The sequence below is a fragment of the Budorcas taxicolor genome, chromosome 2, assembly GCF_023091745.1.
Source record: "Budorcas taxicolor isolate Tak-1 chromosome 2, Takin1.1, whole genome shotgun sequence".
NCBI lineage: Eukaryota > Metazoa > Chordata > Mammalia > Artiodactyla > Bovidae > Budorcas > Budorcas taxicolor.
Genome location: NC_068911.1, coordinates 104,168,410 through 104,184,805, shown reverse-complemented (window position 1 = coordinate 104,184,805; position 16,396 = coordinate 104,168,410). Strand labels below are relative to the sequence as shown.

Below are 16,396 nucleotides of genomic sequence, written 5' to 3'. Positions count from 1 at the left end.
TTTTTTTAACGTCCTCTGTTGAAAGCATAGAGTGTACTGAATCAGTCAAGGACTCTAGTGGATTAATCTTTGCGGACTTGAGTGGAGAGTGAGATCGTCTTTGCTCTTGTTCTGCTTGAGTGCCCCCCTTTTGGTCACAAATGCGAAGTTGGGGAGGCATTTCATGTCCCATAGCCTTAGCAATGTTCATTCCTATGGCAAGGTCAGATATCATTGATAAACAATCCAATGTGCTATGACTAGGTCCTTTTAATGGTAACCATAAATGGCTCTGGACTACCTGTCTTACTAGTCTGTATGGTCCAGGAAATGATTCTCCCTTGTTGTTTCTTCTTACATCTACTATAGCACTATTATAATCATTTTAATTCTATATAGAACTGAATATTGAGTCAGTCCTTTCAAGTCTCTTAGTAATCATTACTTTGGTCAAAGACTCAGCTTTGAATTGGGTAACACAAGAAGAAACCATCTCATAGAATAAGCAGAGTACATGTTACATTGCCAGAAGTAATAATAAGGTCACAATGGAGATTCATGCAGTGAACGGCCAGCATCAAACCAGTTCTTAAGAGATCACCAAGACTAGGGAATAGACTGTTTAAGGCAGAAATCTGATTTTCTTTTTTGTTTTTAATGTGGGTGATTAAATGTGTTCTATTAACAAGTCCAATTAAGTCATTGCTCTTAAGTGACTGTTGCCATATAAATCCAGTCCATAGCTGAAGAAAGGCCCCTCCTGAGAGGTGGGAAATTATGGTTATCTAGTGAAATTTAGCTTATTGTTCTGATTGAGCTTGAATAACTTTGATAGAAAATTCATATTTATGTTAAAATTTTCAAAGGGACCATCCAGAGCATTAGAAATCTACCAAGGTGAACTAGAAGTACTGGACATAGATAATTGACCATAGATCAAAACATTAGATTTTTAAAATTTTTCATAGGATTGTGCCTGTGTTAGAAAAACATTTGATTCCTATGTAGAAGTCCCAAGAAATCAAGATCTGCTCTGGTACTTTGGAATAAATATCTGCTTCTGATGCCCTCGTCTTCTCTTCCTATTGTGGGTGTTTTTCTTGTTTGAGCGTTGGTGTCAAGGTGAGTTTGAGGTTAGCAATCTTCTCTATAGACAAGTCTGGTTCAGGGGCCTTTTTAAAGTGGGAAATGCGAATCTAAGAGTCAACTCCCTTTAGTCTTGTTGTGCATAAACAAGCTAAGAGTAGCTGATAAGGTTCTTTCCATCTAGGCGGGGAGAGTCCTTTAAATGATATATTTTTCCAGTATATATTCTCCAGAATGTAGTTCATGGGGTATCTGATCCCTATCCAAAGACAGATTACTATGACAAACTTCAGAAACAAGCTTAAAATGTCCTTTTAACAATTCATTTAAACTTTTGTGACAATATAATATATCAAGAGAAGCCATCTAGGACTATAAAGGTATATTACTGAAACTTTTTTTTTTCTATAAAATTATCCTCATTTCCACCAAGTACAGCCAAACTAAGACTAATTTAGTAAGTCTGAGTTCAATAAATGTGGCCTGATTATTTATATAAGTGTACCAAGAATAGCAATTGTTTATATAGGCTCTTTAAATTTGGTTGCATTTTTTTTTAAACTTATAAACAGTCCCAGACTAAAGTTTATAAGACTTCTCAAAGCCAGGAAAATTATGCTTAGCACTTGCCATCAGATTTACCTATGATGCCTATAGATTTGGGTGAATTCCTCCCTTCTCAAGTCCCCCAGATAGCTTGAGAGTCCTTTCTTATTCACCTGATAAGGTTGCTGAAAGAAAACAAAGTGTTAGTTGCTAAGTCAGATCCAACTCTGTGACCCCATGGACTGTAGCCCACTGGGCTCCTCCACCCATGGGATTTTCCAGGCAAGAATACTGGAGTGGGTTGCCATTTCCTTCTCCAGGAGATCTTCCCGACTCGGGGATCGGACGCAAATCTCCTGCATTGCAGACAGACACTTTACCTTCTGAGCCACCAACCAAGGTTGCCAAGAAGCCTGAAAATAAGGGAGTAGGCTGTCATTCTAAGGGGTTTGATGGCTTCATAAAGTCTTTCTTGGGATTTCCCACGTGGCTCAGTGATAAAGGATTTTTCTGCGACAAAGCTAGAGGCTCAGAAGCCACAGGCTGGATTACTGGGTCAGGAAGATCCCTTGGAGGAGAAAATGGCAACCTACTCCAGTATTCTTGCCAGGATAATCCCATAGACAGAGGAGCCTAGCACACTACAGTCCACTGGATCGTTAAGAGTAGGGTATGGACATGAGCACAACTGAGCAACAGAGCAAGCACACACGCACAAAGTTTATATTAGTTTTTTAAAGCTGACTGGTTATATCTGATTCTATGTTTATTCTGAAACACAACATTCCAGTGAAAGCTATGATAACATAACCAATGTTTCCATTGTGCCCTGTTAAAAGGAGAACAGATTTTTGTTGAACAAATGCAAATAAATTTATTTACATGAAAATAAGAATAAAAAGTATCCAATTCTGGAGGGATCAGATAGGAAAAACAAGATAAATGTTTCACTTCTACTTACAAAGGTATAATTTATTAGAATTCCTTAATTTCTTACCCAGTTCAGTAGTATAATCTGAAAGTTGTCAAAAACCTGTAATTGTCTATAAACAATTATCCTTCAATAAAAAATAAATTAATTTAAAAAACCCTGTAATTTTCCCCATAACAGCCCTTTCTATGAATCTTCTTGAAGATGAAGAATTTTAATAAAAGTAACAGAAAAAAATAACTGTAAATGGCAAAAGACTTTTAAAATGGCATCTTTAAGGATCTGATTACTATTGATAAAGAAATTTGGCTATTTCTGTTACATTTTAAGATAATTTGGACTATAAATGATAACATAGGACAACTAAAATTTAGCAATTTCATGTAAACTCTAGAATATTTATATTAACAATGTTTATTCATACAATATTACCTAAGATTCATCATCATTCATTTAACAATGTTAATCATATAATTTAATATATCAAGTAAACCTAAATAGTTTAATAATTTTCTGTTTTTTTAATTTTCCTTTGATTTTTCCGGGGCTGTCTGAGAAATGCCAATATTAGCAAGAGGTCATAACAGAGAGATTCAAATTCTAGTTTTGCAAAAATTTATTTTTAATATTAGAATTCTTTCAACCAATTAAGTTCATGTTAATCTTAGCCAGCCTTGATCATACATCAAATTCTTTCTCAAGGTTTATTTTCCATAAGCCTATAATTTGCCTTTTTTGTTTTAGATTTTATCCTTTGAGTTCCCTTTTTTATTTTTCTCTTAGACTCTCTTTTGAAAATAATTACTTTGTTTTCCCTTAATAGAATACATTTCCTTTCTATTGACCCTTTTAAAAGTTTTTTTGCATATGAAAACATTTTCTTTATTTTAGTGGTTCTAATTTCATATATTAATCATAATTTTCAAACCTTAAGAATTCCATCTTTAGTGAAAACCAAGAGAAAACAGTTGTGAACTATCACATTAGCATGCCTGATTGGCAAACTTATGAACGTATTCCGCTACCTCTGCTGCTAAGTCACTTCAGTCGTGTCCAACTCTGTACGACCGCATAGACGGCAGCCCACCAGGCTCCCCCATCCCTGGGATTCTCCAGGCAAGAACACTGGAGTGGGTTGCCATTTCCTTCTCCAATGCATGAAAGTGAAAAGTGAAAGTGAAGTCACTCAGTCATGTCCGACTCTTAGCGACCTCATGGACTGCAGCCTACCAGGCTCCATCCATGGGATTTTCCAGGCAAGAGTACTGGAGTGGGGTGCCATTGTCTTCTCTGATTCCGTTACCTCTAGAAACACACATTTTTCCACAATGTAATTTTTTCTCCACGTGGTACAAGATATGTACCCAGTGAACCAAACATCTTTATTTTTTTTGTAAGAATATGAAATTTGAGATTTTAATTGCTAAGCAAGTGTACATTTTCCTGTATTTTATTTGAAAATAATCTAGACAGTTGATCAATCCCTATCATTTAACTTAGTAAAATTCTAAAGTTTCAAGTTACCAGAAGATTTAGAGAAACTGTTTTTAAGTAGAAATAGAGTAAGACATAATCGTTCTTAGCATTCACCTAAAAATATCCTATCATGCTTGCATTGAAGTTTATGAAAATGTCATTTTTCATGCTGACAAATTTTGTCAGTGGTAACATGATCTTTTTTGACATTCAGTAAACATAGATACAATAACATTTTCACATGTAGTGTTGTCATGCTGTTGGTTTTTCAGTTAAACCAATAAGCTTGTTTTAATTGGGTAATGATTAATCCTCAATCATGTGATCTTAAAAGAGACTGGGTTAATTTGTATTTCTGAGGATTTCTTGAAGCATTTCATTATATTTAAGCCAATTAAATAGGTCTCTTTTACAGTTTAATTTTTATAACACCTCACCAAAGGTAGAAACATATGATATTCTATAATATATACATAGACATATAATCAGAGTTCTCACAGCTTCATTTTAAAACTTAAGACATGAATCTGGTATTACAATATAAAACTCAGTAGTTTGTAATAACTGTTGCAATGAATTTATTCTTGGAGTTTACTCTTGGATAAAAGCTGACCGCCCCCTCCCCCCCTTTTTTTTTCAATTTTAGAAATTAGAGATGGTCTAGATAAGAGTTTCCGGAGAAGGCAATGGCATCCCACTCCAGTACTCTTGCCTGGAAAATCCTGTGGACAGAGGAGCCTGGTGGGCTGCAGTCCATGGGGTCGCTAAGAGTCGGATACGACTGAGCGACCTCACTTTTCACTTTCATGCATTAGAGATGGAAATGGCAACCGAATCCAGTGTTCTTGCCTGGAGAATCCCAGGGACAGGGGAGCCTGGTGGGCTGCCATCTATGGGGTCACACAGAGTCGGACACGACTGAAATGACTTAGCAGCAGCAGCAGATAAGAGTTTCTGAGAAGACCTGGTAGAATATTTACATCTCAAAGACTCAGGGAGATCATTGTAAGCTCTTCCTAGAAGGACTTTTGTTCCCTTAGGGTCAGAATTTTGAAAGAATATTATATAAAGCCAGCTTTTTCTCTAACTGCATATGTAAAAGCCACTGTTGGAATGTCAGGAGAGTCCCATCATGACCTGTTTCAGGATGAAGTTTTCTTAATTTCCAAATTAAGTTTTCTTAATTTCCAAACTACTTGCAAGTATGAGCTCCTAGATATATATGAACCTGGCAGGATATGAGTCAAAGGTTTATCTGACACCACTTTTTTTCTGCTTTGAAGCCTTTGTTAACCATTTCAATGTCAGTTTGTCAGAATAAAAGACTGCATGGTGGGCTGGTATGCTGTTGGGCTTAACACCTCTAGGAAGCACCCTGGATCCATCTCAGCTCTTTCAAAAGTCTGTTTCTCCCTCTGGCTGTATAAAATTTCCATGGATATTTGGAACACTGAATGACCAATGCTATATGTGTCCCCAAAGCAAATTTCTTTGAATTAATGAGTCAGTCTCCTTATGGGACCATTGCATGGAGTGAGGGCTTACCCTTGCCACTGTCATGTTTCCCAGTTGACTAAGAAAGCTGTAACTGGTTGGGAAAAGCTGTGTCTCTTATCTTTGGAGCTGAAAGCACTCACATGGTAATTTATTCAGACAAACTCTGCTTAAAGTATTCAAGAAAAGATGCCAATCAATACTCCTATATAATCATCCAGTCCAAACTACTCAGTGTATTTCAACTGAGCAACCTCCCAACCTCTCTCAACTGGAGTAACCCATTCAGTGGCTTTTAACGGAGCAAAATCTTCCCATTGTCTTTCATCTGGATAACCTAGTTACCTTTTCTTGAATCTAAGTTGAAGGAAAACTTACTCTTCATGGCAAGGAGTTTAACAATCACCAAAAAAGAACCCTTAAGAACTGTGAACCAACACAGGAGATCCAAGACCTAGGAGAGACTTACCCAGTTGTCTAGACTCCCTGAGGGTGTAGACTAGCGCGAAGGGCCTTTTCTGGGGGTCAAGGCCCCATCTGGGGGTCAAGGCCCCAATAAAGTTCAGGCAAATGAGACAAGTATATTCTGAGTCCCTTAGTGGTCAGCAAAATTTTCAACTGAAAGATAAATGCACAACACTCATGTCGTGAGTTAAGCTTTATCCCGGGTCTGAATGAGAACTATTGCCCAGGAGATAGCCTCTCAGATAACTCTAAGGAACTGCTACAAAGAGTAAGTGGTGAAAGCTGGTTTATATGTGACTTAAAGGGAATACTTCATGCAAAGATGGGCTCAATAAAAGACAGAGATGGTATGGACATAACAGAAGCAGAAGATATAAAGAAGAGGTGCAGGAATACACAGAACTGTGCAAAAAAGATCTTCACAGCCAAGAGAATCATGATGGTGTGATCACTCACCTGAGCCAGACATCTGGAATATGAAGTCAAGTGGGCCTTAGGAAGTATCACTACGAACAAAGCTAGTGGAGGTGACGGAATTCCAGTTCAGCTATTTCAAATCCTGAAAGATGATGCTGTGAAAGTGCTGCACTCAATATGCCAGCAAATATGGAAAACTCAGCAGTGGCCACAGGACTGGAAAAGGTCAGTGTTCATTCCAATCCCAAAGAAAGGCAATGCTAAAGAATGCTCAAACTACCACACAATTGTACTCATCTCTCACACTAGTAAAGTAATGCTGAAAATTCTCCAAGCCAGTCTTCAACGATATGTGAACTGTGAACTACCAGTTGTTCAAGCTGGATCTGGAAAAGGCAGAGGAACCAGAGATCAAATTATCAGCATCTGCTGGATTATCAAAAAAGCAAGAGAGTTAAAAAAAAAAATCTATTTCTATTTTCTTGACTATGCCAAAGCCTTTGACTGTGTGGATCACAATAAACTGTGGAAAATTCTGAAAGAGATGGAAATACCAGACAACCTGATCTGCTTCTTGAGAAATCTCTATGCAGGTCAGGAAGCAACAGTTAGAACTGGAATTGGAGCAACAGACTGGTTCCAAATAGGAAAAGGAGTATGTCAAGGCTGTATATTGTCACCCTGCTTATTTAACTTATATGCAGAGAACATCATGAGAAATGCTGGGCTGGATGATATACAAGCTGGAATCAAGATTGCTGGGAGAAATATCAATAACCTCAGATATGCAGATGACACCACGCTTATGGCAGAAAGTGAAGAGGAACTAAAAAGCCTCTTGATGAAAGTGAAAGAGGAGAGTGAAAAAGTTGGCTTAGGGCTCAACTAAGATCATGGCATCCGGCCCCATCACTTCATTGCAAATAGAAGGGGAAACAGTGGAAACAGTGTCAGACTTTATTTTTGGAGGCTCCAAGATTACTGTAGGTGGTGACTGAAAGCATAAAATTAAAAGACTCTTGCTCCTTGGAAGGAAAGTTTTGACCAAACTAGACAGCATATTAAAAAGCAGAGACATTACATTGCCAACAAAGGTCTGTCTAGTCAAAGCTAGGCTTTTTCTAGTAGTCATGTATGGATGTGAGAGTTGGACTGTGAAGAAAGCTGAGCGCTGAAGAATTGTTACTTTTGAACTATGTTGTTAGAGTAGACTCTTGAGAGTCCCTTGGACTGCAAAGACATTCAACCAGTCCTTCCTAAAGGAAATCAGTCCTGAATATTCATTGGAAAGACTGATGTTGAAGCTTAAACTCCGATACTTCAGCCACCTGATGCAAAGAACTGACTCATTTGAAAAGACCCTGATGCTGGGAAAGATTGAAGGCGGGAGGAGAAGGCGACAACAGTGGATGAGATGGTTGAATGCCATCATCGACTCAATGGACATAAGTTTGAGTAAACTCTGGGAGTTGGTGATGGACAGGGAGGCCTGGCATGCTGCAGTCCATGGGGTCACTAAGAGTCGGACACGACTGAGTGAGCTGAACTGAACTTCTTGTTTGGTAAAGCAGTTAGCATGCATCTTGGTAGAAACTTACTGCTAGTCACAAAAAAACAGAAATCACAATGTAAGTGTACTGTTTTTCTATGTATTGGAAGATATTGAAAGTGAAAGTGAAATCACTCAGTCGTGTCTGACTCTGCTACCCCATGGACTGTAGCCTACCAGGCTCCTCCGTCCATGGGGTTTTCCAGGCAAGAATATTGTAGTGGGCTGCCATTTCCTTCTCCAGGGGATCTTTGGAAGATGTTAAGTGTGATTTATTATAATTCTTTCTGAAATGCATGTAACTGTCTAAGGGTCTGTTTGTCCAAACCACAAGCATTCTGTCATTGTCTTTAATTTCCTCTGTCTGAAACGTTGAGTGCACTCTCAGTCAGCAACTACAGTGGGTTAATCTTTGTAAAGTTGGATGGAGAGCAAAATACTCTTTGCTCTTCTTTTGTTTGCTGTATCTTTGGTAGAAAAATAAGTAGTGAAAAATGTCCACTTCTGAAGCCTTATTTTTATTGTTGTGATACTAATGCTTGTATTTTGGTTTCTCCCATGTAATTTGGTAGTAAATATAATAAGCAATCTCAAACATGAATGATAGTATTAAAAAACATGGGCTTAGACTATAAAGCAATGTTATTCTCTAACATAGACACACACAGAGAAGCATACAAACATGAATACAAGCCCTCCGTTGTATAGGGGACCATCTAAGGTGTTTATTTTTTCTTTTTCCATTTTTTAAACTAGAGTCTTCAGTTTAACATCTGAGTGTTCTCTGTGTTTTATGCAAACTAGATAATCACAAGTTTTAGATTTAGTGATAACTAAAACAGTTGCTTATATAGTGCTGTAAATTATCAGTCTGAAAAATAGAGAATCTACCTAGGTTACTAAATAATGATATATACAAAATAACTGGATAACTAATACCTTTTAAATATTGTAGACTTGTGTTTTTGTAGAATAAGTTATAAATTTCTAATTTAAGGTGAAAAATGTCTTCAGAGTTGTAGTGGAGATTGATTTCTTAAAATATTGTTAAAATACTAGCTGGTTCTGAATCCAAAGATTAATACTGATTATGAGTAGAATGTGATCAAAGTTAGTTCAGTTCAGTCACTCATTGTGTCTGAATCTTAGTGACCCCGTAGACACCAGGCTTCCCAGTCCATCACCAACTCCCAGAGTTTACTCAAACTCATGTCCATTGAGTCGGTGATGTCATCCAATCATCTCATCCTCTGTGGTGCCCTTTTCCTCCCACCTTCAATCTTTCCCAGCATCAGGGTCTTTTCAAACGAGTCAGTTCTTCACATCAGGTGGCCAAAGTATTGGATTTTCAGCTTCAACATCAGTCCTTCCAATGAATATTCAAGACTGATTTCCTTAGGAAGGATGGGTTGGATCTCCTTGCAGTCCAAGGGACTCTCAAGAGGCTTCTCCAACACCACAGTTCAAAGGCATCAATTCTTCAGCGCTCAGCCTTCTTCACAGTCCAACTCTCACATCCATACATGACTACTGGAAAAACCATAGCCTTGACTAGATGGACCTTTGTTGACAAAGTAATGTCTCTGCTTTTTAATATGCTGTCTAATTTGGTCACAACTTTCCTTCCAAGGAGTAAGCCTCTTTTAATTTCATGGATGCAGTCATCATCTGCAGTGATTTTGGAGCCCAGAAAAATAAAGTCAGCCACCTTTTCCCCATCTATCTGCCATGAAGTGATGGGACCTGATGCCATGATCTTCGTTTTCTGAATGTTGAGCTTTAAGCCAACTTTTTTACTCTCCTTTTTCACTTTCATCAAGAGGCTCTTTAGTTCTTCTTCACTTTCTGCCATAAGGGTGGTGTCATCTGCATATCTGAGGTTATTGATATTTCTCTCAGCAATATTAATTCCAGCTTGTGCTTCATGCAGCCCAGTGTTTCTCATGGTGTACTGTGCATATAAGTTAAATAAGCAGGGTGGCAATATACAGCCTTGACGTATACCTTTCCCAATTCAGAACCAGTCTGTTGTTCCAAGTCCAGTTCTAACTGTTGCTTCCTGATCTGCATACTGATTTTACAAGAGGCAGGTCATGTGGTCTGGTATTCCCATCTCTTTCAGAATTTTCCAATCAAAGTTAAGGACAACTGATAATTTGTTTCTTATTGTGAGAATTATCTCTGCATTAACTAATTTGCTCAAAGCCTTCTTCAAATGGTGATCCCATGTAATTGAGAAAGATATCACAAACATAGAGATGGCATATATTTTACAGAATATTCTGCCAGTAACTTGGTTACATTGTACATGAACATTTTCCTTATTCCTATTCTTTCTCTTATGTTTTCCCTTTTTTTTCACCTTTTTAGAAAACTTTGTTCAATTACTCAAGGAATAATTTTTATCATTTATGTATGCTAGACCTTGGAGCTCTACAAAGAAACAGATAGAGTTGATTTTAATTTAAGAGCTTCCAGTATAATTTAGGTAATTTTGGTATGGATAGTGCCAACATAGTGTGGTACCTGCTACAATAGCTGTTATATAGGGTACTTATTAGTTTTTGTTTTTATTACTTCTGTAACAAATTACCACAAATTTTATGACTTAAAACAATGCAAATTTATTACCTTATATTTCTCTATGTCTGAAGTCAGAGATTTTATAGGACTATTAACAAGATGTTGTCAAGATAGGATTTTTTTTTTCTAGAAGGTTTAGGGGAACATGTTTTCTTTCCCAGCTTCTAGGAGCTGCTTACATTCCTTGGTTATGGTTCTCTTCCTCCAAAGTCTTGAAATTCAGTAACATTGTATCCCTTTGATTATTCTATCACAGTTGACTCTACTCAACCTGTAAAGGTTCTCTGAATTTGCGTTCATGTGATTATGTTGGACCCAACCAGATAATTCAAAATGATCTCATCCCAACATCCATAATCTTAGTTACATCTACAAAGTTTATTTTGCCATAGACGTTTAGTTGTTCTAGGGATTAGGATGTAAACATTCTTGGAGAGCCAGCATTCTGCCCATCAGATGCTACCCAAGTACAGAAGAATATCTCTTCTAGAACGGAGATAAAGCGTGTGTTCAAAGATGACTTTCTGGAGGAGTAATCCCAGTTTGGACCTAAAGGACAGGTAGTCATTAAATAGGCTACACAGAGAGGGTAGAACTGGTGACCTTCCTGGAATAGAACATGCAAAGACCAGAACTTAAATGAGTGGCTTTTAGAATACTCAATACTAAAAATATTCAGTATTATTTTTAACTTGACACAAGCTGATTGGTGCAGCATAGTTGTGAGACTAATATCCACAGACCCAATCCTATGGAACTTTGATGACCAAAGTGAAGAGTCTAGACTTTATTCCACGAACTGTGGTAAGCCAGTGGAAAATTTTAAGTAGATGAATGATATGATCAGATTTCTAACTTTGTAAGTTGGTCCTTGTTGAAGTGCTGGGAAAAGATTGAAGGGAGTGAGTTACGGTGGCAATAAAATCTTGAAAGGAGCCAGTATAGTGATTTAAGCTGGGAATTTGGTGGAGGGCTGAATATGAGTATTGGTAGAACTGGGAAATGTAGAAGGAGAAGGAAACGTTATGATGGTCAGAGTGAGTGAGTATGGCTGTTGCCAGGGTGAGTTTGACTGATCCTTTAGGTGTAGGTTTCCAGTCTTTGGCCCCAAAGTTTGAGTAAGAAATCTGGGCTGAAGATAATAATTAGGGACATAAGGGATACAGAGGATTATGCTCTTTGTGAGGATCAGAAAAGAGAGTCTAAGGCTATGCCTTTGGAAACCCATCAGTTAAGAGAAGTACAGAGGGAGAAGAATTCAACAAATACATGAAAAAAAAAAGATGTGCCCAGAAGGATGGTGGGGGTGTGGAGCAGAGGTGAGGGACAGAAAGCTAAGGTGTGAAAGGATATTTCAAGAATGATGGTGTAGTCAATGCTCCAAGGCTATCATTGAATATCAAGTCTGAAAGATAAAAAGTAAAAGATAGTTCAGGATGTTATTACTTTGGCGAGAGTTAGCGGTTTTAAGGCATAGGTAGACTAAAAATCTAGAGTTAAGTGTGTTGAAAAGAGAATGGACATATAAGAGATGGAGGAAACTATACTTTTTGGACATTTGAGAAGCACCAGATACTTGGGTATGTTGAATGCTGATAAGAAGGTGCTGATCCTCCTCACCCACTGATACATCTCCCATGCAGAAATGCTCACAGCAGAGACAGAGGCAGTGCTCCTCAAACTTATTCTCAGCAAGTGGCCCTAATGATAGATGCAAGGAGTATATCACCCTAGAGAGACAGTGATGTGTCCAAAGCTTCTACAAGATCTTTCAGAACTTATAGGAATCCTTATTTATTGTGTCCAGAAGCATCACAGAAGAGATACAGCTAGTCCTCCAGGTGACAACTGTAGAATTGTTGTGTGTAATGTAAACTTCTGGAGCTTCCCTGATAGCTCATCTGGTAAAGAATCCGCATGCAACATAGGATCTCAGGTTTGATTCCTGGGTCAGGAAGATCCACTGGAGAAGGGATAGACTACCCATTCCAGTATTCATGTGCTTCCCTAGTGACTCTGAGGGTCAAAAATCCACCTGCAATGAGGGAGACCTGGGTTTGATCCTTGGGCTGAGAAGATCCCCTGGAGGAGGACATAGCAACCCACTCCAGTATTCTTGCCTAGAGAATCCCCATGGACAGGGGAGCCTGGCGGGTTATAGTTCATGGGATTGCAAAGAGTTGGACACAACTGAGCGACACAGCAAACGTAAACTGTTTCACAATGAGAAAGCAGTCTGTGTATCAGCTTATAGCAAGCATTTCCAAAACAGCCATTTAAGACTGGAAATAGATTAATAAAGCTCCCTACTATTTAAAATAACCAGCCATGACTCTCACTAATGGCCCGCTAATGAAGAAACAAAGTGAAATTATTATATTTAGGAGAACTTAAAAATCTAGAGGAAGTGTGTTAGTAGCAAAGTTGCGTCAAGTTACAGAGTGTCTTAGAATCCATTAAACATAATTATCAAGTATTCACAGCTTTGAAAAATGACTTTGCATTGTCATTACTCAAAAGTTGGGATTACACCTGAAAGGCCCATCAAAGTCAACTGGTAATGTAAGGTCATATTCTAAAATCTTTAAGTTAAAAAGGTCTCTCAAAGTGCAAGTCATATCTTTTTCTCAGATTAAATTACCCAACTTGCATTGAGCATTTATTTCAATATATTTTTTCTGTCAGCATTTCTGAGTTCCTGATAACAGGAACCAAAATAAATTACACTTTGCCCACCACACCCCAGGTGACACCCAGGCTAACTCCAAGGCCATTGTCTGGGAGGATATAATTTTTTTCCTTGAATAAACAAGCTATTTTTTAAAAAGTTACTTGAAAAAAAGGCAGAGTTATACTTACACCATTTTATTCGCTTCCTTGGAAACCATTACTTTCAAGGAAAATGGAGACAAGGTAGTCAGTTTTTATCAACAAATTATAAAGGCATTAATATAAATCAACAAGAATTTTTCTAGTTGTCAAGCCACTGTAGCAAATTTTTTCTAAGTATGTTTTGCCACTCTCCAACATGAAGCCTTTTTTCCCCCCAATTAACTTAAATTTCACAGTTGCTGTGGGAATTGCTTCATTGTCCTAGGATTTACTTCTGTGTTAAAGGAAAAAAAAGTGGAAAAAAAAAAAAGAAAGGCTTTATTTTATTTGACTTAATTGCCCAAGAGCTTTGAAATGTGAACAACTTAACAAAACAACAGATGTGAAATTAACACCTCCATGTCTCTTGTTGGAACAGGGAAAAGCAGAAAGAAGGAGAAATGCCAGGATGCTGACTTGTACCCTCTAGTGGAAACAGAACCGTGTCCTTGTGATGTGTTTACATCTCATCCTTATGGAAACTGGTCAGATTGCATCCTTCCTGAAAGGAGAAAGGAGCCTCATAGAGGACTGCGGCTACAAGGAGACACCAAAGAATGTGGAGAAGGCCTGCGCTTTCGAGCAGTAGCCTGCTCTGATAAAAATGGAAGACCTGTTGACCCTGTCCACTGCAACAGTTCTGGTAAGGAAATGGGCGAGGAGTAACCCATGAGAACTCTGACATATAGCCCAGGGTGTGTGTCCCAGGTCTAGAACTCATAACCTTGTTTCTTAGTAATTGCTTCAGTTTTCCTTTGTCAAAAACACACTGCCTCTCATTAAGTATGAATATAGGAAATGCACATATCCACTGGTTATCTGAAATGTGAGTGTTTGGGATCTTTGACTCACCTCTCTCTATACTTCACCTCTGGTCACTTGATTTTGTGTGTGAGCACAGGCTTACTCTGAGAAAGCCAAAGCCCAACACAAATGAATATATTTTATGCCGTTAATTGGTGCTTTAATCACTTATATAGAAGGCATCAGGCCTTCAGTTCTTATAAGGATGTTGAAAAAATACCAATGCAAAAGTTAATATTGTACAGTACAATGTGTTCAGTTCAGTTCAGTTGTTCAATTGTGTCCAACTCTTTGCAACCCCATGAGTTGCAGCACGCCAGGCCTCCCTGTCCATCACCAACTCCCTGAATTCACTCAGACTCATGTCCATCAAGTCAGTGATGCCATCCAGCCATCTCATCCTCTGTCGTCCCCTTCCCCTCCTGCCCCCAATCCCTCCCAGCATCAGAGTCTTTTCCAATGAGTCAACACTTCGCATGAGATGGCCAAAGCACTGGAGTTTCAGCTTTAGCATCATTCCTTCCAAAGAAATCCTAGGGCTGATCTCCTTTAGAATGGACTGGTTGGATCTCCTTGCAGTCCAAGGGACTCTCAAGAGTCTTCTCCAACACCACAGTTCAAAAGCATCAATTCTTCGGTGCTCAGCATTCTTCACAGTCCAACTCTTACATCCATACATGACCACTGGAAAAACCATAGCCTTGACTAGATGGACCTTAGTTGGCAAAGTAATGTCTCTGCTTTTGACTGTGCTATCTAGGTTGGTCATAAGTTTTCTTCCAAGGAGTAAGCATCTTTTAATTTCATGGCTGCAATCACCATCTGCAGTCGTCTTGGAGCCCAAAAAAATAAAGTCTGACACTGTTTCCACTGTTTCCCCATCTATTTCCCATGAAGTGATGAGACCAGATGCCATGATCTTAGTTTCTGAATGTTGAGCTTTAAGGCAACTTTTTTACTCTCCTCTTTCACTTTCATCAAGAGGCTTTTCAGCTCCTCTTCACTTTCTGCCATAAGGGTGGTGTCATCTGCATATCTGAGGTTATTGATATTTTTCCCGGCAATCTTGATTCCAGCTTGTGCTTCTTCCAGCCCAGCTTCTCATGATGTACTCTGCATATAAGTTAAATAAGCAGGGTGACAGTATACAGCCTTGACGTACTCCTTTTCCTATTTGGAACCAGTCTGTTGTTCCATGTCCACTTCTAACTGTAAGTACACCTAAATTAAGACTAGAACTATAGGAAAGAAATTAGGCAAGCTGGAAGTATTTTTGAAACTTTAATCGGGGAGAAGAGTCTCTTTTTTATTATTTTTTAACCTTGACATAATTTAAAAGATAGGGGTGAACAGAGAAAGGAATGATGCTTAAATTCAGTTGGTGTAAATATTGATGGAGGAGACTTTGACTACTGATAGCACTGGAGCTTATTGAGTTCCTGCTCTATTTTTTGGCTTTTAATTACCTTTAAACAATAAAAAACTAAAGAAGTTAGGGATTTTATAGAAGGTACAAATAGAGAATTTATGTTTTAGTGGTAAACTCTAAAAAAATTTAAATTGATAGATTTTGGTCACTATCATCAAGGTTTTTATATTCTAGTAAGTTTTCTCAGTAATACCAGAAATAACAAATTGAATTCACTTTTAACACACAAGTAAATGACAGTTTGTCTTTATTCTATATTGGTAGTACATCAGCTCATTTTATTTAGGCTATACCTGGGTCATAATAGGAATGCAGTTTAAGATTTAATAATTTTCATTTAGCACAGTCACTGCCCTGCCTGTTGAGTTAGTCTGCAGGTTTGTATTCAGTGATTTTACTTTCATAAACATTAAACACATCACAGACAATAACGGACCCATTGGGAAAAGCTAGAGTTGGTTTACTCTGATCTTTGTTTTTCACACAAAATACATTGTTGTTGTTTAGGGCTTCCCTGATGACTCAGATGGTAAAGATTCTTCCACCTACAATTCAAGAGTCCTTGGTTTGATTGCCGGTTTGGAAGGCTCCCCTGTAGAAGGGAATGACTACCCACTCCAGTTGTTTAGTCACTAAGTTGTATCTGACTCTTTTGTGACCCTATGGACTGACGCCCTCCAGGTTCTCTGTCCATGGGATTTTCCAGGCAGGAATAATGAAGTTAGTTGTCATTTCCTTCTCCAAGGGATCTTCCCAACCCAGGGAT

General features: G+C 38.2%; 1 protein-coding gene across 1 annotated transcript in view; it reads left to right on the top strand.

Annotated features, from left to right (window-relative positions):
• THSD7B (thrombospondin type 1 domain containing 7B) overlaps positions 1-16,396 on the top strand; it is an 899,070-nt gene that overhangs the window by 603,846 nt on the left and 278,828 nt on the right. Inside the window, exon 13 of the mRNA XM_052635756.1 lies at positions 13,777-14,040. Within this exon, the coding sequence (XP_052491716.1) occupies positions 13,777-14,040 (264 nt within the window). The remainder of the gene's footprint in view (positions 1-13,776; positions 14,041-16,396) is intronic.